The sequence below is a fragment of the Sciurus carolinensis genome, chromosome 9, assembly GCF_902686445.1.
Source record: "Sciurus carolinensis chromosome 9, mSciCar1.2, whole genome shotgun sequence".
Taxonomy (NCBI): Eukaryota; Metazoa; Chordata; class Mammalia; order Rodentia; family Sciuridae; genus Sciurus; species Sciurus carolinensis.
In genome coordinates this window covers 119,257,820-119,285,094 of record NC_062221.1, presented here as the reverse complement: position 1 = coordinate 119,285,094, position 27,275 = coordinate 119,257,820, and the positions used below count along the sequence as shown (strand labels likewise).

The following is a 27,275-nucleotide window of genomic DNA, read 5'->3' as shown; positions in this document are numbered from 1 at the left end:
CATCACAGAAGAAATCAGGGGAGTGGTAAAAATATTCTTAAAAAACAAGTAAGTATAGAGTTAACATTAAATCTCTGAGAAAGTATGAAGGTATATCTAAGAGAAAAGTTCATATCACTGAGTTCATAGATTAAAACAAAAATGTAGCAGATAAATGTAACATTACAACACAAGGCTATAGAAAAAAGAACAAACTAATACCAAGAGAAGCAGAAGACAGGAAATAATTAAGATCATAGCTGCAATTAATGAAATTGAGAATAAAATTAATAATAAAAAGGACCAATGAAACAGAATTGGTTCTTTGAAAAGAGAAACCAGATTGATAAACCCTTAGATAAACTAATCCAAAGAAAGAGAAGACATAATAAACCTAATTAGTAATGAAAAAGGAAATATCACCAAAAATCATACTGAAATAAAGAGAATCATTAGAAACTTTTGAAAATTTAAACAAAGGAAAATGAAGGGAAGGGAGGGTGGACAGGAAAAGAAAAGTGGAATGATTCTGACATAACTTCTCTATGTACATATATGAATACACCACAGTGATTCTCCATATCATGTACAACCACAAGACTGGGATCCTAATTAGAATAAGATGTACTCCATGTTTGTACAAATGTGTCAAAATATACTCTACTGTCCTGTGTGACTAAAAAGAACAAATAAGAAATGATTTAAAAATTTATACTCTATTAAGTTGAAAAATCCTAAAGATATTGACAAAATTTTGGATACATATGATGTACCCAAATTGATCCATAAGGACAAAGAAAAATTATGTACCACTATCTACAAAATTAAAGCATCTATTGACATTCTTCCAACAAGAAAATTCCAGAACCAGAAAGATTCTCAACTGAATTCTACCTGACATTTAAAGAAGAACTAATGCAAATATTCCTCAAATTATTCCAAGAAGTAGAAAAGGAGGTAACACTGCCAAATTCATTTATGAAGTCAGTATAACCCTGACACCAAAACCAGAAAAAGACACCTAAAGAAATAAAACTTTAGAACAATATCCCTGATGAACATAGATGAAAAAATCCTTACTAAAATATTGGCAAATAACATTCAAAACCATATTACTAAGATAGTGCACCAGGAAAAAGTGGGTTTCATCCTAGGATGTAAGTTTGGTTCAGATATGCAAATCATTAAACATAGTCCAGCACATATTGTTAAGGACAAGAGTCACAAGATTATCCCAATTGAAACATAAAAATTGGCAAAGGCCAGGATCCAATCAAGTTTAAAACCTTGGAGAAATTAAGGATAGAAGGAACTTACCTCAACGTTATGCTATGCACTACAAACACAAGGACATCATACTGAATAGAGAAAAATTGAAAGCATTTCTTTTAAAACAGGAACAAGACAAGGATATTCACTCTAACCATTTCTATTCAATATAGTTCTTGAAATTAGCCAGAGCAATCAGGAAAGAGAAGAAAAGCAAAAGGACACAAATAGAGAAAGAATAAGTCCAATTATCTCTGCTGATAACAGAATCCTATAACTAGAAATCCCCCCCCCAAAAAATACTGCATCGAAAGACTTGTACAGTGATAAACAAATTTAGTAAAGTAGCAGTATAAAAGATTCACATATAAAAATTAATAGCATTACTATACTTCAATAATGAATGTGCTGAGAAAGAAATCAGGAAGATAACTCCATTCATTAAAATTTCAGAAAAATGAAATGAAATACTTGGAAATAAACATCACTATGGTGGTTAAGGACCTCTATAATGAAAAGTATGTAATACTGAAGAAAGAAATTGAAGAATATCTTAAAAGATCAAAGACATGCATCGATAGGGAGAATTAATGTCTAAGTAGTCATACAATCATTTGAAAAAAATAAGGACCAAGAATAGCCAAAGAGATCTTGCACAAAAAAGTGATGCTGGAGATATCACAATATCAGATCTCAAAATAAACTATAGAGTTATGTTAACAAAAAGTATGTTATGGGCATCAAAACAGACATGAAGATGAATGGAATAGAATAGAAGGCACAAGAAAAAACCCACATATACCCAGTCACCTGACACTCAACAAAGGCACCAAAAGCAAATATTGATGTAAAAATAGCCTTCCTAACAAAGGTGTTAAGAAAACTTGGTATCCACATTTAGAAGAATGATACTATAGTCCTATATTTCACCCTGCAAAAAAGTCATCTCAAAGTGGATCAATGACCTAAGAATTAGACCAAAAATTCTCAACTACTACAAGAAAGTATAAGCTCAACACCCCAACATATTGGTACAGGCATCAACTTCCTCATTTGAGAAGACTCCCGAAGCATAAGAAATAAAACCAAGAATCAATAAGTGGGATGACAAAAAATCAAAAAGCTTCTGCACAGCAAAGAAAATCAAATCATAAAGAGAGATCTTACAAAATGGGAGAAAATAATTCCCAGCTACTTCTTTGATAGGTAACTAATATTCAGACTATATAAAGAACTCAAAAAACTTAACACCCCATAAGAACCCCCAATCAATAAATGGGCAAAAGATCTAAACACCTTTTTTTTCTCAAAATAAAAAATACAAATGACCAACATCCATACCAATCAGGGAAATGAAAATCAAAATCACATTGAGATTTCATCTCACAGCAGTCAGAATGGCAATCATCAAGAACACAAATATTAACGTTGGCCAGGCTGTGGGGAACAGGGTGCACTCATTGTTGGTGGGACTGCCGATTACAAGAATCACTTCAGAAAGCAATATGGCAATTCCTCCCAAGACTGGGAATGGAACCACCTCGTGACCCAGCTATCCTACTCCCTGGAATTTATCCACAAACACCCTAAAATTAGCATAACATTGTGATATAGTCACTTCAATGTTTATAGCAGTGCAATTCACAATAGCCAGGTAATGGAACCAGTAAAGGGGTCTGTCATCATTTGAAAATGTGCATAGATACACACTGGAGTTTTACTCAGCCATAACGAATAAGGAAATAATGGCATTTGCTAGTTAATGGATGGAACTGAAGAAGATCATACTAAGTGAAAAATCTAGACTCAGAAAGAAAAGGTCAAATGTTTTCTCTCATGTGTGGAAGCTAGAGTATTATAAAGGGAAAAAAGAAGGAGCGGGGCACCGTGAAAATAAAAGGGAAAGCAATGGAATAAAGGACGAGGACTAAGGGGAAAGAAAGAGGATAGGAAATGGGAGGAACTGTGGAATGTGACTAAATTATACTGTGAATGTATGTGAATATATCACAGTAGATTCCACATTTATACATACCTGCAAATAAAGAATTAATAAAAAAAAAACAATAAATAAATAGAATGAAGACCGGTAGAATAGTGGAAGGGGAGTAGGAACAGTGAGGAGGGGAAGGAAAGAGGAAGTATTTGGGACTGAAATGAAGCAAACTATATCCCTCGCATGCATGATTATGTAAAAATGAATCCCACTATTATGTATAACTGTAATGCACTAATAGAAGCATTAAAAAGCCCAGCAGATTTAAATTTTACCCTAGACTAAATGGACCTAACATACATCTGCAGAACCTTCTATGCAATGATCGCAGAATCCCACATTCCAGTCAAACACACATGAATATTCTCTGGGACAGATTATAAAAATATCACAAAACTAGTGTCAGCCAGGTATGTGGCACACACCTGTAATTCCAGTGATTTAGAAGGCTGAGGCAGGAGGATCACAAGTAACATATGTTGCCAGTCTCAGCAACATAGTCAGACTCTAAGTAACTTAGTGAGACTCTGTCTCACAATAAAATTTAAAAAGTAATGGAGACGTAACTCAGTGGTAAAGTAGCTCTGAGTTCATTTCCCAGTGCTCTACTCACCACCAAAAGAGTCCATTATAATGAATAAAAAATATTTTGATTGTTTTTTTTTTGGAAATTTTTTGAAATAAATGAAAATGGAAGCAGAACATACCAAAACCTACAGCACACAGCAAAAACAGTATTAGAAGGAAGTTTGTAGCGTTCAATGTCTATACCAAAAAAATGGAGAAATCTCAAACTACCTGTAACTATACCTCAAGTAACTAGAAAAACAAGACAAAAACCCAAAATGAGTAGAATAAAAGAAATACAACCTGTGATAGTCTAACTAAGAAAATGAAAGAGAAGATTAAAGTAAATGTAATTAAAAATAAAAAAAGAAGATATTACAAATGACACCACAGAAATACAAAGGATCTAGAGGGTTTTTTTTTTTTTTTTTAATAGAGATTATTTGGAACCACTGCACACCAACAAATTTGATGGCCTGAAAGAAATGGACAAATTCCTGGACCATACACCCTAAGATGGAATTTTCAGGAAATAGAAAACTTGAATTGATCAATAATGTGTAACAAGATTATTACCTATTTTTAATGCCAAACTTACTTGCAGGAATAAAATACTTATTGAATGGTTTCTATGTGACAGCAAGTTTATATATTTTATTATATTTAATATTTTGAAAATCTTTTGGACAAGGTAATCTTTGCTTTATAGGTGAGGAATTCTGTTAAGAGATGTCTAGTTCATTCTATTACTATGTCGTAGGGATGGATGATAATTTAGGAGTATTTTAACCAACATCCACATATTCCCAATTGAACCTCAAAATAAAATTTTAGCATTCAAGTCTAGGAACATTTGGTGATTAGGACACTATCATACAACATTGATGGAAATATAATCAGGATGATACTTCAGGAAGATAAAGTGTCTTTAAAAGCTTAATAATCTTGACTCTGCAATCATGTCTTCCTTATCCAGTGGAAATAATGAAAAACATTATCCAATTTTTATATAAAGAACACTTATGCATTTTATTTCAATAATATTGCATGGGTGAAACATAATGGTATGTATCTTTAATTATGTGTCCTAAATATCACACACACATATTTGTCTATGATTTTCCATCAGTGTGGCAAGTGTTGTCCTTCCCTTTTCATCACTGCCTTTGATACTTATCTCTACACATTCTGATAACACTCTTTCCACATACATCAGTTTTTGGTGAGGTTCTCTCTTTTTTTTTTTTTTTTAATTTCCCCAATTGTGGTCATAACACATTGGAAGGATCTCTTAGGTTGTTTCTTCACTAAATGATCCATATTTGCAGATTACTAAGTGTCTCAGTGAAACACTTATATAAAGAATTACATGATATTTTTTTAATTTTTATTTTTTTTAAAATTTTTTTACAGACTGCATTTTGATTCATTGTACACAAATGGGGTATATCATTTTGTTTCTATGGTTATACATGATATAGATTCATACCATTTGTGATATCTGCTTCATTACACCATTTTTCATATCTTCCCTCTCATTTCCCTCTATGTAATCTGAAGTTCCTCCATTCTCCTCCCACCCTCATCCCCCACCCCTATTATATATCATCATCCACTTATCAGGGAAAATATTTAGCCTTTGATTTTGGGGATTGGCTTATTTCACTTAGCATGATATTCTCCAATTCCATTCATTTATCTGTAAATGCCATAATATACTTCTTCTTTATGGCTGAAAAGTATTTGGAAAGGATCCACCTTTTGACCCAGTTATCCCACTCCTCAGTTTGTACTGGAAGGACTTAAAATTAGCATACTCCAGTAATGCAGCCACAAAAATATTTATAGCAATTCAATTCACAATAGCTAGATTGTGGAACCAACCTAGATGCCCTTCAACAGATGAATGGATAAAGAAATTGTGGTATAACACATGGTAATTTTAAAAGTCAAAAACTATACATTGAACCAACTGGAATTTAAAGTAAATTATATATTTCAATCCAGCAGTTCAGTTAAATTGAAAACGAGATATTTCCAAAAGTAAAAAGAAGTCAAAATCATTTTCAAGGGCCAGAAGTAAAGACTCTAACATATAACTAATAACTATATTAGTTATTAGTTAACTATAAAAGCTATGATTTTTGACATTAGAAGTCAATTGTGAAGCTTCTATGTATAACTATAAAATACTTTATTACTATATATATATATGAACTATTGTGTTTAGCATTATATTATTTTAGGAAAAGGTTTATTAATAATATATTTATAAACAAATATATCCAGAAAAATTACATATGCTAATGAAACTATTGAAAGCTGTCATATTCTGTGATATGGTTATGTGTATGTATATTATATTATTGTAATTTAACTGTAATCTAATGGTAAATTTGTTTTTTTGTATGAAGTAAAGCAATTGCCACTAACTGCCTGCCTCATGATCTCAGTGGGAACTGAATTCAAAACCACTGCTGTTGAGTGCAGTATGTGCCATAGGCAATACATGCTCTACTGAAAACCACACTGAAAATGTAGTTATGGTGTGAGAAAAAAGGCATTGAAAATTCCTGTATGCAAAAAAATAGAATTTTTTTGAAACAACAAAATGGTAGCAAGGCAGCAATATTCATTGACACAATATTAGCATGCTAATGAAACTGAAGAATTAGGTTTGGGCCATGATGGGAAGAAGGATATGACTCTGGAAGAGCAACATTCAAGGAGGCTCAAAGGTGTGTTATATTTTATAGAGATAAAACAGCAATTGCAATTTTCAGAAAATATGTCTTTATATCTTGAAAGTCTCCAAATATTATACAGAGGAATTATATAAACATCGATTATTTTAAAAAATCAGAAGGAAGGCAAAAAGACAAAAATAGACATAAAGATGAAAGAAATAAATTTATCATTGAAGTTACATTTTCTGCCAGATTTTTTTGTTCCATATTTTGTACATGGGAAAAATTAATCCCTAGATACATGAAATATAAAGTCACATTAACATCCCTTAAGGGATTAAGTTTCAAATCCTATGAAAGTCCATATGAAAATATCATTCTACAATACAATGTATAGAAATAACTGTTGGAAGAACAAATTTTTTATCTGCACAGCACAGTCAAGAAAAATAAGGAGATCTGAGTTTTGACAAGATGGAGATTTTCTTTCAGAAAATTTCTGCTGTCCAAGAGAACCTTTTGAGAGGTGTTAAAGGCTTACTTTTTAATTTATTACTTATTATTTATTTTTGTTTTTGTTTTTGGTACTAGGCATTGAATCCAGGGGCACTTAAACACTCAGCCACATTCCCAGTCCTTTTTTTATTTTTTCTTTTGAGACAGGGTCTCACTAAATTGCTTTGGGCCTTGCTAAATTGTTGAGGCTAGCTTTGAATTTGTGATCCTCCTGCCTCCTTATCCTCTGTCATTACAGGTGTGCTCCATTGGGCCCAGTCCAAAGACTCCCTCTCCAAACTTGAGTCTCTTTGAAACCCATTTCCCTACTACACCTTGTCTTTGGCTTTTCTCTGGCTTACCTTAGCAAAGAATTCTGCTAAATTAATTTAGTAGGAACTCCTCACTCTTGATGTTCTTCACCCTTGATGTCTTACCAAGTTCATCATCCACTACTACCAAGGTTGAAGTTTGTGATCTAACTTTATGAGAATAATCCTGTTACCAGAGTTTAGCAAGAATTCTGCCACCCTTGAAGTTTACTTTCCAATTTCCCACTCTTTTTGGAGTTGAGTTCACACTTTCCCCTACAGTGAAACTCCTGACCATTATTTGCTGCATTCTTAAGTAATGTCTTCCTTACAATTTTATTGTGTCAGCATAATTTCTATTTTGTAAAAGATGATTTATTTCCCCAAGAAAGGGAATTAAATGAAAACCTTTTTATCACTTTCTTAGAGAAATAGACCTAAGTCAAATATGGCAATGATAAGAAATGCTGGATCATTTCCTATAAATTTTTTAAATTTGAAATGCAAGACTTAGAATAGTAACCTAAAGTGTTATTTAAGAATGTGATCAGATCAGTGAATCTGCTTTTGTCATTTTCAGAAAGTCAAAGACGATTCTCTAGATTCAGTGTAAGAATATACAATACCCTCTGCTTTTGAATTAATAGAAAATATTAGACTAGTTTAGAAAATTTCTTTTCTATTGCTTATGTAAAAGATTTAGATTTCTAAGGCAATTGAAAAATGTATTCTCCAGTCCTATTGTGATTAATTGTGAATAAAACTCAGAAATTTTGCTCATGATCATGATGAGTAATTTCTGCATTTAAAACATTGTCCAAAAACTTGAAAGTTACCATTTGATAACTAAGAAAGCATAAACATATATGCTAACATCTTAAAATACAATAATTAATTTTAAACAATTTTTAAAGTTGCATATGTGAGCATACATAAAGAATTCACCAAAGTAAGGACATTTATGAAGACATTAAATTGTTATCTAATTGTAAAACAGTAAAAGAGGTGAAATATGCTTGAAGAGAAAAAAATTAGATGTTTAAACCAAATTCTTAAATATTCTGATTTTGCAACTCTGGGGAGGGCACTTACTCCCAATTCATTGTCTGAAATTGTCAATGGACATCTATTTCATGCTAAGTCCTATTTTAATATGAAGGATTCATGTGAACAGAAAATATATTCCAGTGGAATAAGTTTATTATTCCCTAACTAGCTGAATAAAAACCATCCCACAAAAACACCTACTTCAAGCTCTAACACTTTTTGATGACTTAAAATATGTTACACAGTGCTAAATTCTTCCCATGGATTATCATTATAATAAGTCTTTATAATAAGAATCTGGCAACAATTTAAGAGCAAGAAAATGAATAGTCTGATTTTAAAAAATGGACAATTAATCTAAGTAAATATATCTCAAAGCAAGTGAATAGTCAGCAGATAAATTTAAAAATCCTCAATATCCCTAATTATTAGAATAATGCAAATTAATACCACAATGAGCTATCACCTGAAACCTGTTAATGGCTGTTATCAAGACAAACAAGGTAAGTATATGGAAAACTGTGAAATCTTATACACTGTAGGTGAGAATATAAAATTAAAAGATAAATAATGTATGATCTAGCAATCCTACTCTTAGATATGTATCCAAAGAAAATGAAATGAGTTTATTAAAATTTACTGGCATTTCCAAGTTTATTGCAGCATGATTCATAAGCAAAATATGGAATCAACCTAAATGTCCATAGGAGGAGGAATGGATAAAAAAATGTGACATATATACACAATGGTATATCATTTAGTCCTTAAAAAGAAAATTCCAAAAATAAATAAATAAATAAATAAATAAATAAAAAGAAAATTCCACAATGGTACAGAATAGAGGACACAGACACAAACCCAAATAAATACAATTTTCTCATACTAGACAAAGGGGCCAAAAATATGCAATGGAGAAAAGATAGCCTCTTCAACAAATGGTGCTGGGAGAATTGGAAATCCATATGCAACAGAATGAAACTAAACCCATATTTCTCACCATGCACGAAACTAAACTCAAAATGGATTAAGGACCTCGGAATCAGACCAGAGACCATGCATCTTATAGAAGAAAAGTAGGACCAGAGCTTCAACATGTCAGCTTAGGACCAGACTTCCTCAACAGGACTCCCATAGCACAAGAAATAAAAGCAAGAATCAACAACTGGGATAGATTCAAACTAAAAAGCTTTCTCTCAGCAAAGGAAATTATCAGCAATGCGAAGAAAGAGCCTACAGAGTGGGAGAAAATCTTTGCCAATCATACTTCAGATAGAGCACTAATCTCCAGAATCTATAAAGAACTCAAAAAACTCTACACCAAGAATGCAAATAATCCAATCAACAAATGGGCTAAGGAAATGAATAGACAATTCACAGAAGAAGATCTGCAAACAATCAACAAACATATGGAAAAATGTTCAACATCTCTAGTAATAAGAGAAATGCAAATCAAAACCACCCTAAGATTCCATCTCACCCCAATTAGAATGGCGATTATCAAGAATACAAGCAACAACAGGTGTTGGCAAGGATGTGGGGAAAAAGGTACACTCATACATTGCTGGTGGGGCTGCAAACTAGTGCAGCCACTCTGGAAAGCAGTGTGGAGACTCCTTAGAATACTTGGAATGGAACCACCATTTGACCCAGCTATCCCACTCCTTGGCCTATACCCAAAGGACTTAAAATCAGCATATTACAGAGATACAGCCACATCAATGTTCATAGCTGCTCAGTTCACAATAGCCCAATTGTGGAACCAACCTAGATGTCCTTCAATTGATGAATGGATAAAGAAACTGTGGCATATATATACAATGGAATATTACTCAGCCATAAAGAATGATAAAATTATGGCATTTGCAGGCAAATGGATGAAATTGGAGAATATCATGCTAAGTGAGATAAGCCAATCTCAAAAAACCAAAGGATGAATGATATCGCTAATAAGTGGATGATGACACATAATGGGGGGTGGGAGGGGTTAGAGTTAGGGTTAGGGAGGGGGGCAAGAATGGAGGAAGGAAGGACTGTATAGAGGGAAAAGAGGGGTGGGAGGGGTGGGAGGAGGGGAAAAAATAACAGAATGAATCAAACACCATTACCCTATGTAAATTTATGATTACACAAATGGTATGCCTTTACTCCATGTACAAACAGAGAAACAACATGTATCCCATTTGTTTACAATAAAAAAAAAAAAGAAAATTCCATCATCTGTGTGGACTGGAGTACTTTGTAAGTGAAATAAGCAATGCACAGAAAGAAAAACACTGTATGATTTCACTTATACATAAATCTTATACGAGTGAAAATCAAGGAAAAGACAACAAAAGAATGCTACCCAAGACTGTAGTAAGGGAACAGAAAGCTAATGGGGTTCAAAGAGTAAAAGGGTTCAAAGATTCACTTAGGCAACATAATAAATTTTTTTGGTCTGTGACACAGCATGGTGAATATAGTTAATAATCATGTATCATATGTATATCTAAATTGCTACAAAAGCACATTTCAAATGTTCTCACCAAAGAGCTGATAAATATATGGTATCACATATGTTAATTTGTTGATTAAATTATATCACACTATTTGCACATATCAAAACATCACATTGTACCTCACACATGAATACAGAAATAAAAAATAATCCTGGCCATATGCATACACTTAAATACATACACACACATGCACACATTAGCAGATGAACACAATGGAAAAGAGATTTTTGCAGTTGACAGAACCTTGAGGTTCTATATCAGTTTGGATGTTCTCTGCTCTGTTGTTTTCTTTTTTTTTTTTTTTAAAGAATTAAGTTGGTGATTTGCAAATTCCTTAAACTCTAGGAGTCCTTTAGGAAAGGACACAAGAATTTGAATTTTTTTTAATATACTTCAGTATAATTTCTACCATATATGAAGAAGGATCAGACCATATAAAGTGTAACATTTGCTTTTGGCAAAAATTGTATAGACTTTTTGGGACACTGTATAAGAAAAATACTATAGCATTTCTTGGTGGTAAAAATATTGATTTATCTTTAGTACCAAATCTTCTTCAGAATTATATGTTAATAAATTGAGTGAGTTACAACATATACTGTAAGAACAGGAATATTTCAAAGAGGAAGTCATACAAATGCAGACTTCAAAAAAAAATCAAGGAACTATGTTTCTTTTACCTACTATTGCAGTGAAGTGTTCCCTAAGGAGAAATTATTTAGATTTAATTAAATGGCAGCTGTACAAGCAGAAGGCTGAGCTAGAACATTTAAACAATCTTATGTCCATGACCTTGACTGAATTTCTGATTTAGAGTTACCAGAATATAAGACAGTGAGCTATGCCCGTGTCTAATCTGTCACCTTCTTCAACGTTGTGTTCAGAACAAACTTTTCCCGGACCCAACTTTGGTAATACCTGGAAATAACAAAGAGACTCACAATCCTCACCTCATACTTGGTACCTAATTGCACCTGTTTCAATAAATGTCTCCTTTCTTTTTTTTTAAATTCCTTTTGCTGAGATGAAGCACTGAACTTACAGCTGCTATTCATTATGTCACTGTATGAGATTTTCTGACTTGATTACTTGCTTAATGCAAACCACACTTTTTCCCTTGTCATTTCTGCTCAGGTTCTGAAATCTTTCTTCTGGAAATGATTTATTTGCAGTTGGTATGTGTGACCTAAACACAATCTTAGTGCTTCCTGAATTCTGACCTGTACCTGAATTCTGCCTGAACAAAAGCAAGCTAAAGTTGATAACAAAGCACATCACGGGTTCTGGGAATTGAAATACAAAATCTTTGACCTAAATCTGCCATAGGTCATGAATAATATTATCAGGAAACTCACTACACAAACTTAGACTCTCCACTTACTGAATCAAATAGAAAAAAAACATTATTTGAAAAATGAATGAAAACCAATGAGCAATAAATTTAACTCCTTTAAAATCACATTGATGATATCATGTGTTTTGTCCTGGTAAACAACACTGAGGTTGAGAGCAAGGCTCTCTTGCCCAGGCTTCATGCTCTGTGAAGTACGGTTCTCTAATCTGTTTCTTTAGAATTTTATTTTAACTATCACCAATAATTGTAACAGGTTTTTAATGTGTAACAGGGATTTTATTTTAAAAGCTTTGCCACTCATTTCTCATCACTAAAGCACAATCTAAAGGAACACCTTCCCCTTTTCTCAATATCCACTCTTACCTCTCCTATGTAGGGTCATGGTGGTCTATTTTAGAAGCTCCTTAGTAGCTTATAGATCTACCTGTTTCTAGTTTAAGGTAATGCTAATATCCAGTTTTTATTATGGTTTTAGAGAATAATATAAATTGACCTATGCCTCTCTTTGTGACCTTTTCTTCAGTTAGTTTAACTGTGTTCCTTAAATCCTAGCCATCCATAAGACTTACCTGCTTTTAGTCATTTGCTCTGTCTCATTTTGAAAAAATTGTACTATCTACTTAGGGAATCTAACTGAAAGGAAATTATTTGGGAAATGATTTCAAATAAGTGAAAAATGAATTTAAATATTTTAAAAATCACAATAACAACAAACATATTGTCCTGCACAGCATACAGCACCACATAATGGTATTTTGGTTAAATACAGATCTTTTATATATTGGTGGTCTCAAAGGATTTTATGCCTAGTGACATTGTAGCCTCTTTAGTTGATGTACAGACACTCTGTGATGTTCATATAATGATGGAATCACCTAATGAGGCATTTATCAGAAGTATTATATAATTAATCAGATAGTTTCATGTTTTGTCTCCTTAATTAAAGGGTGAGTTACATAAGAGGAAGGACCAAGGTACTTCCCTTGTAGTACTATACAGCACCTGAATTTATACTTGACACACAATATATGCTCTATATATAAATGTAAAAAGAATGATTGAAGGATAAGTGTATATTCTAACTGGTGTCATTTATTTAACAGAAGAGGGAAAATATACCTACATTTGTTTTATGGTTCAAAAGTTACATAAGTTTGAACTCTGGTCTAGGTTTTATTTATTTATGTTTTCTATTGTAATGCATTTTCTTTCTTAAACTCTGCCTATCTTGTGAAGACTTTAGTCACTTAAAAATTAACTGAGAATTAATTGCAGTAAAAAAATTGAAACACCTTAACATTCTTTTTCAGGCATTTGAATTTTCTCATTTGATTTACTCAGAGGGAAACTATCAAGGGAGCAAAAGCTAATATATCCTTTGGCACATTTAGAGGATAATTCAATTAATGATTTCATAGATCTAGTTCTGTATGTTCAGTCATATGCAGAATCAGCTATGGCAATTAACTGGATTCAGTCCATGTACCATGGGAATTTAAATGGCTATGTGGAATACTAAATTAGATGTGTGCTTATTGCCAATTAGCCATGACACTTGAAGTGCATTTTTCTATTAAATTTCAACCACCAAGGTATGCATAAATCTTGGCATATTTTATGACCCTCAAGTCAAATCACAAGTCATTTACATTAAGGAATGCCTGTGTATGACTTCTTAGCACATACCAGGTTTCCCTTTTATTTAACATTTATTAATGATATAATCATTCTGACCATAAAAGAAGATTGGTTATAACTAAGGTGAATTATTCATCTTACTAATATTAATCTTTCTTTTAGTCAAATATATCTTTCCTCATATCATGCATAAAGTACAAAAATATTGTGTTTGATGGCTATTTTTTTACATATATATAATTTTTCCATAAACAAATGTTATTATTAGGTATAATTTCATGTATATATCTAGATTTTACATATTAATCTCCATAAAATTTCTTTGTAAGTTATCAAAGGAAGAAAGATTGTTTTTGTATATTATAGAGGTAATTAAAGTTCTTTTATAAATAAAAAATGCCAGTTTCTTTAGACACTGAGTTTTAAAATAGATACACATTTATTCAAATGAAACTATATCTCTGTTTATTAATACCTGACCTGAAATGTTTATATAGACAATGCTTATCATTTAAATGCAGTTTTTAAAATAATTCAAATAAGCAGTCATAAAATTAAATATTGGTCAGCATAAGAAAAAATTGCATACAACACCTGTTTCAGCATTAATGATTAAAGAATAATTGGGACAAAAATCAATCATTTTATTTTTGTCTGAAAAACAATCATGGAAAGAAGGGAAAAGAGAAAGTTTTATAAAAGTCTTTTATGCCATTGAGCTGACCACACCAATAATTGCTTTTTTATTCTTAGAAAAATTTTAGCTAGCATGCAAAAAAACAGATTACCTAAACAAAAAGGAATATCTTCAAATGCCTTGTATCTAATAAACAGTATTTATATTATTTATTTACTACAGTGCTGAGGACTGAACCAAAGCCTCACTCATGTTGAGCAAACATTCTACTGCTGAGTTTGTTAACAAGTTCATAAATAATGATTTAATTATTGCTGCATATTAAGCATTTTAAGATTCAAGAGTGTTAAAAGTAGTCCTATGGAGAAGTGAATTTCTCTCATCAAAACTTCATATTCATCCCAAGGACATAGACAGTTTATTGTGTCCATAACATTAGAACATAGAAAGGACATTTCACTCTAGGTAAGCCACAATATGAAATAAAGGAATTAATGTGAATACATAGTGTCTTAGCAGTCACTGTGTTTTCAATATACAGATTTCATATTATGTTTCTTAGTTTCTACAGCTTTAAAATACTATGAAGATCTTACTTCTTTAAGTTTTTTTTTACCCTTGCTGCTCATTTTTGTACTCTATGAGACATGTAATTAGAAGTACATTAAATTATATGTTATTTTATAATACTTCCAAAGCTGATATAGTAAGTAGACTCTGGCTCCCTAGACTTGTTGAAATATTTGCTTTCAATCATTTATATGTTTGAAAAGTACTAATGCTACTCTATTTTTAGTTATACAATAAAAATATTAAACTGAATAATTATAATTGAAGGTTTTTAAATGAAGATATAGAAATACCATTTGTTCTAATTAAATTAAAACAACTTACTGAAAATCATGTTTTTTTCTTATTCAATATGTGATGATTATTCAAGTAACAGAATCCACTTACAGAAAATGTAAATATGCATATTTTCACAAACCTTAATAGAATTATAAAACTAACTTCACATATTTCTGATAAATATGGCTAGCACAATTGTTTAATGCAAATTCATGAATATCATTTGAAATAATCCAAGACACACACACACATAGATATATATAATTTGAAACTAAATTCAATTCCTGGTTTTAACATAATCTGTTAAAATTAATGAATGTTGAATATGCTATTTATTCTTTCTTATAAAGGATGTGTCCTGATACTCACATAAGTGTATGTTGAAGTGATGTCAACAATTAAAATCACACCATGAAATTCACTTCATTTCTTGCAACACTGGTCCCCTTGTTTCCACTTTTATACCCCTTTCAACCTATTCTTAATACTACAGCCAGGGTCATTTCTGCAAACATAAGCATGGGCAGTTTATTCTCTGCTTAAAACCCTTAGGTGGCTTCCCACCATTTCTAAACACCTCTTTAAGTTATGAGCCCCTGCATCAGTGCTGGCCAATGGAAATGTAATTTTCCATGATGCACGCACAACCACAGATAAGACGTCCAATGTATATTTTTCACAGAGCCATATTAAAAATGAAGAGGTCCTTTTAATTGTGATAATGCATTTTAAACTAATATGCTACTCCGGACTAAAGTGGATCTGCTCTAGTTGTAAATCCAACAACATCCTGAACAGGAAGAAGAGTGGGGGCAATAAACCATGTGCTACAAATGCTCTTACTGTGTCAAGAGGCTAAACATGCTGAAGTCCAAAATTTGTATGTTGAAACTGCAATTCTTACTGTGATGGAATTTGGAATGAAGCATTGGGATATAATAAGATTTTTTTTGTTGAGATCACAAGGGTGGAAATGCTAAAATGGGATTAATGCTCTTGTAAAAAGAGATGTCAAATCTCTTGTTGTGCATGCACAAAGGGAAGGCCATGTGAGGATATAACCAGGAACTATACCCTCACCAAGAACCAACCATACTCCCATACTGATCCCACACTTCCAGAACCCAGAACTGTGAGATGAAATGTCTGTTGTTTAAGCCACTCAGTCAATGATACTTTACTACAGAACCCCAAACTGAAATGTACCCTGACTTTCCTAGGGACAACTGGAATCCCTGTGGCAAGGCCTTCATTCCAGAGTGAAAACGGAAAGCTATGGCAAGGTGGGGTTAAGGTTCAGTGTTTTTGTTAGAGTTGAAGAGGTGTCAAAATAGTGATGAATCCAGAAGTCATACAAAATCATGTTTCCATTTGTTTGTTCATTCATTTCTAATATTTAGCCTCTCAGGGACTAGATATGTATTAAAATACCTTAGAACATCTCACTACCTAGTCTCTGAAATACATTTTAACAAGATTTTATTTGAATTAATATCCGTCAGAGACAGGCAAAATTGTAATAAAAGTAGAATAAGCAATAGAATCTATGCACAGAAGAGAAATTTGAAATTTGATACTTTCCCAGGAAGTTCACATAATGATTGGGTTAAAAAATACAGCTGAGTAATAAAAGACTTTTCACGTTTCTTTTCAAATGTTCTCTTTTAATCATCTATCTGCATGAAGAGATACATTTTACGTTCTCTTTCTGTCCTTGAAATTACCATACATGGTATAAAATCTAAATAGTTGCAGGTAGAAGAACCAAATTTTATCTGCAAATGAGACATCTTTAAAGTTTCAAACAGTCTAAATATATAATGGTGTGTGTAAAAGTCAGGGTCATAAGACAAGATTTTAGGCATAGATATAAAATGTGTGCCTGCTATGACCAAGGAATTTTTGCAATTTCTAAGAGTTTCCTGAAGTAATTTCTTTTAATGTTAAATTCATGTTCATATCTTATCTACCTTATAAGCATGAATCACTATTATATTGAGAGACTTTAAAACTTGCATAAAAAATTACTGGATAAGGCACACATCTATTAATTCCATGGAATGCTTATAAATATGGAAGTAACATGAATCAGAATTACAAGATTAGCTAGTATTCCCATAACCTTACTATGTATCTGATATTGCTAACTACTTCTTTTATAATACAGAGAAAGCACATTTACAAATTGCTATTATGTCTAACATTAATTAAAAATCAGCTGCAGCAAACTCAATTAGAAAAAAATGTAAATGAAAAATTCAATATTTCTTAACATGCATTGTTTCCATGTTACTGTTAAATTAAATTTATCACATAAAATAATTAAGTCTAATTAATAGTTAATATGTAATGACTACCTAGTCACAAAACTTAATGATATTCTAATTATAATCAAACGTACTGTGTAATTGGTGCTTATTGCATTAAACCACATAACACACGCCTGTTATCTCTTTGTTTTCTGAATTGGAACTTTAGTTCAACTCCTGCTTCTAAGTAAGGTAACACCTTTGAAACAGTGAAAATGAACTGGCAGTATGCCAAGGAATCTGCTTAAGCTGAACAACAAAAGAAGTTTTGAGCAAAAAAAGGCCTAATCTTTTAACACCTTAAGTTTAGTGCTATTATAATAAATGATGCTGGTATCAAGTTATAAATGACTTGATTCTTTTCCAGTAAGTCTTAGCAACATTACACTGTAGGTGCTCAGTTTAGGTGATAAAGATTCTTAGTGTAAGATTTTTTGTGACACTGTGTAATGTCTCTTTAATTTTCATAGGGTCTGTAAGTGTTTTTGATAAGAAAGGTGCATAATAAAAGTATTTTAGGCATATCTAATATGTGTTTAATTACAATAATAGCTTCTCATTGCTTTTCACATAATGTACTAAGAAGTGTATTACTATTATACATTTGTTTCTAAATAGCCTATTTAATGCCAACTAGGTTTCAATTACCAAAAAGTAAACTTACTAGATAACTTCCATACATATCATGGTTGTTTGGTTGTAACATATGACTAAATTAATTAGCAGAAGCAAATCCTAAAATGACCCAAGGGAGAATTTATCACACAGTAGATTTCAAACAGAGATTTTAGAATGCTTGCCCATGGTTCATGGAGTAAAGAAAAACTCACTTAAAATGAATGAAAAGTATAAACTGTGAGCAAAGAGACAAGATACAAAACAGAACAAAACGAAAACTTTACAACTAAAAACTAATAATTTCTGTAATAAAACACTCATTCTATAGGCTCAATTGCAGAAAACAGATGATGGAGTAAAGAGTTATAGGGAAAAAATAAAAATGTGATGTGAAAAGTCCTGGAACAGAGGTAGGTCTATGAGGTGTCTCTTGGCCTCTGAAGTAATTTTGAAAGGTCTTACGTGTAAGTAAAGTCATAATGTGAGGAGGAGATTATAGAAAAAAATATTTGAAGTAATGACCCAGAACTGCTCAAGTATTTTTGCAAATATAAATCTACAGATTGAAGAAGTTCAGCACACCCTGAACAGGAAATTTTAAAGAAAAGAATACCTAGACACATTTTAATTGTATGGACAAATGACAGCCATAAATAAAATACATAAAAATGATACATGGCAGACATAAAAAACAATGCAAATTACTTGGATCATCTTAGGGAAAAAAAGAGAAGAGTAGAAGAAAGTGGAAACAACGTTTTAAAGAAATTTAAACCCAGAATTCTTACCAACAAAAATTTTTGGAAATAGGATGGTGCAGGAGTTGATCTTTCTACATGTAAAAAAAAAAAAATCTAATAGACTTTATTCCAATAACATCTGCTGTACAAGAAATAGAGAAGAAATTTGTTTAGACGGATGGAAAAATTAGACTTTCAAGGAAAATGGAAGATCCCCCCTCAAAAAATGGTATTTATATAAGTAAATACAAAATATATTTTTCTTTTCAGTTTTAAAAAATTTTTGTGACTATTTAAAATTAATATTATAATTTGGGGGAGATTGTTGATGGACTTGGATGTAATATATACAACATTAATAATAAAAAGTTCAGCTGATAAAGGCGAGTGTAAAGTAACCCATGTGATAAGAATGCAACCCAACATAATTTGGGGAATGCAAATAAAGCAAAGTTCAGCAGAAGAGTTGAGTTTTGCATGACTTTTTAAAGAAATTCAAAATATCCCAAATAAATTCCCTAAAAGTTCACTTTAAAAATTTATACATGAAGAGCAAAGTGAATATAAAATATAAAGAGAAAGGAGATAATGAAAACAAAACAGAAATTGTCAAACTAGAATAGAGATAAGTGCCGGAATTTATAAATTTTAAAAAAGTAAAAGTTAAAACTTGGAACAGATCAACAATCTCAGCAAATGCATAGCTAGATAAATAAAAGTACTTTATCAATAAGTTATGTAATATCTAATAGATAAATAAATGGAAAAGTAATGAAAAATTCAACAAATGGACGAAAAATGGACTGTAGATCTTAATGTAAAACCTAAGTCCACAAATCTTTAAAAAGAAAGCATAGATAGCAGTCTCCCTGACCTTCTACAGGTAATGGTTTCTCAAATTGAATACAAACAGTATGACCTGAAAAGTTCAAATTTATGTATTTGATAAATTGGTATTGACTAGTCAAAATAAATAAATAAATAAATAAATGTGTGTGTGTGTGTGTGTGTGTGTGTGTGTGTGTGTACAAACTCTATGTTAAAAAGCCAAAGAAACTGGGTATGGTGGCACATGCCTATAACCCCAGTGGCTCAGGGGGCTGAAGCAGGAGGATCACAAATTCAAAACCAGTCTCAACAATTTAGTGAGGCCCTAAGCAACTTAGAGAGACTTTTTCTCTACCTAAAATATTTAAAAAGGACTGGGGATGTTCCTTAGTGGTTAAGTACCCCTAGGTTCAAACCCTGTTACCACTTGAAAGGCTGAGGCAGGAGGATCTCTCAAGTTCAAGGGCAGCCTGAGCAATTAAACAAGACCCTGTCTTAAATGAACAAAAAAGTAAAAAAACAAAACAAACAAACAAAAAATCACAAATGGTTGCAGATGCAGTTTATTTTCACTAGGGAGACAATAGATAAATAAATTTTAAAAAATAGAAAAATAATGTTTAAAATATTTATCTCATCCAGAAGGAAGTATATACCCACATGATTTTCAAAAATATTCACAAAGGTGATTTACATAATATCTGATATCTGAAAATGAAAAATGTCCATTAACATGTCCTAGAATACTTCTATTATAGCTATATAATAAATTAAAAGGAAGAAATATAATAAATTATTGATTTACACATATGTATGCCAATGAATATATTAACTGAAAAAGCTCAGAGAAGATAAATCATGGACCGGGAGAACATATTTATAAACAATACATTTGCCAAGGTATTATTATTCAAAACATATAAGGAAATGAATTCAACAGGAATAAAAGGAATTATGTGATTTTAAAACAGGCAAATGACCTGAACCTACATTTCTCCAAAGAAGATAGTCAACAGGCCAACACATGGAAAAATACTCATCTTCACTAATAATTAGGAAAATTCAAACTAAAACCATCATGAGGCATCACTCACACCTGTTAGAATAGTTAAATTAAGGGGATAATAGAGGATTCAGAATAAAGGGAACAATCTTTTTACTTTGAAGAGGATTCAGGATAAAGGGAACAATTTTTTACAGTATACTGTCAGTAGGAATGTAAATTAGTGTTGCCACTATGGAAATCTGTGTAGAGATTCTGCAAGAAAAAACAGAACCACCATATGACCCAGTAATCCTTGGGGGTACATATCTAAATGGGAATAAAATTAGCACCCTCTAGATAATCTGTTCACCCACGTTCACTATTATTCAAAACAGTCAAGATATGCAATAAATATTAACGTCCATTAAGGATAAAAGTATAGAGAAAATGTGGTATTTACACACATGACTTACTCTTCAGTTATAATAATGGGGAAATCCTGTTATTCGCAACAACATGGATGAAACTGGAAGGCATTATAGCAAGAGAAGTAAGTCAGGCATAGAAAGACAAATATTGTATGATCTCACTTATATGTGAAATTTAATAAAATTGAGTTCATGATTTGTAGAGTTGAATGATAGTTACCAAAGGCTGGAGAGGGGAGAAGGAAGGAGAAGGGAAGTTGGTGATCACAGGGTGCAAATTTTCAAATAGACAGGAGATACAGGTTTTGGGGTGGATTGCATAGCCAGATGACTATCATCAATAATGTATTGTATAGTCACAATAACAAGAGAGTAAATTTCAAATGTCTCACCATAAAATCAATTGGCAAGAGAAGCAGATATATTGATCATCTTAATTTAATCATTGCATACTATATACATACATCCAAACATCATGTTATGCCCCATAAATATATATAATTATGAGTTGCCAAAGTAATAATAATACAGTTTTTAAAATCACCTTGTATACCATAAATGCATACAAATTTTGGCAATCTGTCCTAATGAATATAAACCAAGACATTTTAAACTATGAAACAAATTAATATCATATGATTATTTATATGTAAATCATAAAATGTACAAGGAAACTATATAATTTTATGTTGAGCTTTAGGATAACCATTATCTCAGAACACTTAAGCTGAAAATAACGATTTAAACCTATAAAGGAGGAATGAATTTGGGATCAAAAGAAACTTGTACTTTGTTAGAAATCAGCCCTTGAAAAATAGATACCCTAAGTATTTTTATATGAAATTATTCATTTTATTAAAAGATTACAATAGCAAGCAATTCATACTAAAATATGAATACTTCCTCCTTTGTTCATTCTTAATAATATCAAGGGCTATTTGTTGATCTCTTTTTTAAGACCTGTAATGACAATCAAATGACTATTTTGGAAGTGGCCTGATATTAGCACAGTTTATCATTTTTATTATTTTCTATATATTAAAATCAGTGATAACTAAAAATAAAACATTATATATTAGAATTTCACATTATTTTCAAATTTTTCTCCACCTATCACTTTCAAATTTGAATATGCATTGTTGATTTAAATCTGTTAGTTCTAGCATTCCAATAAAGCAGGAACTATGATTTATTCTTCTTTGCGTCTGTTTTCACTCATCACAGAACCCGAATTGTAAGGTAGATTCAGTTGGCTTTTACATTTATTTTCAGTGAGCTTTAGAATAGAGAAATTACATATTATAGTTTAGGTTTTTATTTATTTCATACAGACACCTATGCAGTCATGCATGGAGGATAATACAGAAGTCCCAGTGTATCTTTTATTGATATGGCTATGCTTGAGGAAAAGCACTTTTTAATGGTCGCGTATAAGGATGCCATAAAAAGGAAACCCTTTATTTCCTAAAGAAAAAATTTGACATCTGAAGAATGCAAGTTATTCTGCTGAATAGCACCCAATTTTAGGACTAGCATATTAACTAGTTTTAAGTCTAGTGTTATGAGTCATTCTACCTTACCCTGTCTTGGAAATATCAATAATGCCCATGTTTCATAAGCTCCACTATTTTGAGTACTTGCAACAGGGATTTAGCAATAGTCTTATATGTCAAATAACTTTTAATTTATTTTTAAAATGAAAAGGGAAATAAATCCTAAATATTATTTTATTAACAGAGTAAGTTGTTCAGCTTTTTTTTGGATAGTTGGAAGAGGCCAATAGTATTCTAAGAATTTCTATTAAAAAATTATTGAATGCTTTCTACTGTTAATCATATATTAAAACCTTAAGTTTCTATTTATTAATATTAACATTAAACAAAGAAACAAGTCATAAAGGAAATTTTGTTCTAAATATACATATTTCAAATTATGAATTACAAACAGGTGAAGTTTGAGAAATACTTTCATTTTTTTCCCCAGTGCTGACCTGAAAAAAAAATATACCTACAATGATGAAAAAATAGCACCAAACAATATTAGGGAGGAAAAACATGTTAAGTAATTTGTTAGCATTACTTCCTCCTTTGTTCATTCTTAATAATATCAAGGGCTATTTGTTGATCTCTTTTTTAAGACCTGTGATGACAATCAAATGACTATTTTGGAAGTGACCTGATATTAGCATAGTTTATAACTATGTAAAATAATATAGTTAACTTATGTCAATTCTTGATAAAGTGTTTTCTTTCTAAAGGGACTCTCAATAGAAAATGTATCCTTTTTTTCACAGTTACTATTGCTTTCTATCAATATTAATGTACCAGAAATACGCCGATAGAAATGTTTTGTCAACAAGAGTTATCTCAAACATTTCTACTAACACAGCTATGTTCCTTCAAGCATCAGAGAGTTTCCAACACTGATGGTTCATAAATATTTATTGAAAATGATGCTAAATTTCTTCCTTTTAAAATAACATATATAGTAACTTATTCTAAAATTCTATGCAATGACTTAAAATGAACTGTGAAAGCCCAGCTTGCATTAGCCTTCTTGTTTCTCAATCTCATAGTCATGAACACATTCTTTCAAATTTACTTCAACAAGAGGCCCAGTAATAGTCCTATTTTCAAGACAGATAACAAACACAATTTGGATAAAATATAAGTACTGATATATTTCACTTTATGGTAGTGTTTCATACCTTAAGAAGATGCAAAATAATTCAAAAAAAGAACTTGAATAAGGAATGAAAATGGTCTCTGCATATCTGAGAGCCATGTTATACTTAAAAAGGCACACATAAAAATCAAAGGAGTTATTGACCATTACCGATAACTGTATGGTTTGGTTGATGCTCAGTTCAGGGTTAAATAAATAAAAAAGAAAGAAAGAAAAGAAAAGAAAGTAATCATTTCAGGATGGACCATTAAATATGCAGCCCTGTGAAATGTTCCTTTACCTCCACTAGATGTCTCTAATAACTGACTTTGAATGTCTACATTCCTTCTAAATGCTTTTCATTAAAGATTGAAACAGAAACTGCACATGCATTTTGGTTTTCTCACAGAAATCATATTTTTCAAGGCAGACAAAGTTGCTTTAATAAACACACAAATCGAAAATAACTTACATTCAATATCAAGGTACATGCTCTTTTGATGTCCTCCAATTCTACTGGCTGCTTCACAGTCGTACCTCCCTGAATCTGACAGCTTTACATCTTTAATATGCAGTGATGAGCTTCCGTGTTGCCCTTTGACTTCGATGCGGCCGTCTGGGCTCTGTTTACATTGATTCAGGAAAAAGAAAGATTTTATGCTTGTTTGTCTAAAATGATCTCACATTCATGACGCTTATTAAATATTGCATATAAATGAAAATAAACTCACACTGCAATTTTTAAAAATTGCAAAAGTACTGTTTCTGCATTTTGTATCTATTGTTCTTTAGTTTATCCACTTCATCTGCTGACTTGCTTACAGGGACACTGATATGTAGTAAACACTTGGATACATATTTTATCAAACACTGGTATTTAGTATGCTCTTTCCTTTTTAAAAAGTTTTCATATTCTTCTTGGAAGGATTTTGTTGGTTTCCAATTATATTTCTTGTGAATATAAAGTGCTCACATGGTTTATTCAATGCTGTCTAAAAACTACCAATAAAAATCATATTTCAGCTACACTTTGGTTACATATTTTGTCTTATTCTTCATTTTTGAGTGAGTAAAGCAGCATTGCACATAAACAAAATTTACACCATATTCATCAGAGATAAATGATTAAACACATAGTCATCACAATCTAAGGTGTTCTTAGGAAGTCACTGGAAACAATATGGAAATGATTAATCATTTATTTCAGGGATATTGATTCAAATCAAGGAATTGCTTACAATTGAATATTGTATAGATTATATTTCCAGTGGGAATTCTTGTTGCAACTTAACTAGCATACTGCATAGAATTGTTTTCTTCAATCATTTAAACACCTTTATAACACTAATACATAAACACAGCTAATATAGTGATTGAATTTTACTTCAGATACGAAATATAGCAAACTTTTAACATTTTATAATTCATTAGAAAATATAGTTTACTATTTTTGATTGATTTTTTCAGTGTTTGAAGTGTTAGTGCCTCAACGAATTATTATATACTATACATATGGTTTGAAAAACGTCTTTATCTTACAAAATGATTAGTTTTCTATGTGACTGAGATTCACATAAATTTCAGTACACGTGTGAAAATTGTTTCATAAAAACCTGGTTTGTGATTATTATCAAATAATTTTTTATTCATATCAAAGGCTATTTCAAAGATATTTTTCCATCATAATATTGATTAGGGGCACAGTAGAATTACTTTTCTTGTCTTAATTTTATTTATTAATATAGTTATTAGTTGATTTTAAATTTAATTTAAATTGGTAATTTAATAATTAAATTATCTAGTTACTCCTATTTTTTTTTACTATCAGAAAGATGGTGTTCAAAACCAAGCAACTTAGATTAGAATTTCTATACTAAAAATGTATCTACCAAAATCTAAATATTGCTAAAATATATCTAATTTTCAAGAAGTTCAGTTGTCAAATATATTTAATTAGTTGAAAGGACAGAAAATGAAAATCAACAGAAGTCTAAAATTGGAATGAGTAAACCCAAAAGCCAAATTACCAATTTCTTACACACGAGAACTACAAGATTTTCATAGTCTCATGTCTCTGAGCCAGCCTTCTTTCTTTAAGCACTGACTTCTCTGGTTCTCAGGACACCCACATTTGCCCAGTGTTCTCTCAATTTCACTTTAATAACTACCCCTTAGTCTCTGCTGCAGATTCCTCTCACTGTGGAGGAACCCTGGATTCTATCCTGGATTTTATTCTCTTTTCAATGCACACACTTCATTTAGGCCCTGTCTTGCCTGCCTGCAGCTAAACTGAAGCCCTTTGATGGATGTTCCTCCAGTCAGAAACCATCTTTCCTTGGAGATATAGAGTCAGACATCTCACTTCCAGGGCATGACCCTTTGAGATCTACCTCAAATCAGAATGCACAGGTCTAAAATCATCAGCTCCCTTACATAGCTACAATTTGTTCTTTTTTTCAGGGAATGATAGTAATTATTTTCTAAGACCCAATCTATATACTATGTGCTCATTCTTAGATAAGTCTCTGAAATTTTATTTATTTATTTATTTATTTATTTATTTATTTTCCAAGGGCTGAAAAGTGTGAGTCTTCCAACCTTCTCAACTTTATCCTTTTCTGTTTTCAGAAACAATATTTCCTTCAACCTTTCTGTTTTCCACCTCACCTGTTCACAGTCTTTTGTTGCACTGCTTTGAGCATAATGACAGATATCTCTGGATTTCAGAGAGAACAATTATACTTTCAGATTGAACATGACCCAGAAGGACTCCCAAACCCTGTAAAAGCCACTGAAATGATATTGCCTATGTTTCTTTGACACAAAGCCATTCCAGCTACAGGTAGTATTTCTTGTGTAGCTGTGAATAATTTAAAAAGCAACCAATCTTCTTTTTTGTTTTTTTTTGTTTTTTTTGCGGTGCTGGGGATTGAACTCCAGGCCTTATGCTTGCAAGGCAAGCACTATACCAACTGAGCTATCTTCCCAGCCCTCTTCTTTTAATTCTCACGACAATTTCAAGAATATTTCTTTTCCCTGGTCTCTATAATTATAAATATTGTACATAAAATCAGTATGATATTAGTAAAAAAAATATTGCTAATTCAAAGTTATTATCCATATGTATAAAATTATTAATAGAAATTCTGAAAAAACACAAACTTTAAGAAAATGTGTGATTCACTGGAAAATTATTATTTTCAGATTTAACAGTGCATTCATAGAGATATGCTATGTGCTTTTAACTCAAATACTTGCACTGGAAGACTAAAGTCATTCCTTCACATATCTGACATTCTAAAGGACATCTTCTTTCTTTGTGCTATAAAGAGACATTGCACATATCTGAAAGAAAATTCATTTATATCTTGGCTTT

At 31.5% G+C, this 27,275-nt stretch overlaps 1 protein-coding gene across 2 annotated transcripts in view; it reads right to left on the bottom strand.

Moving 5' to 3' along the window:
• Ncam2 (neural cell adhesion molecule 2) overlaps positions 1–27,275 on the bottom strand; it is a 508,956-nt gene that overhangs the window by 154,220 nt on the left and 327,461 nt on the right. For both annotated transcript variants that reach the window (XM_047565378.1, XM_047565377.1), the window contains exon 9: positions 24,372–24,522. In XM_047565378.1, coding sequence (XP_047421334.1) covers positions 24,372–24,522 — 151 coding nt within the window. The remainder of the gene's footprint in view (positions 1–24,371; positions 24,523–27,275) is intronic.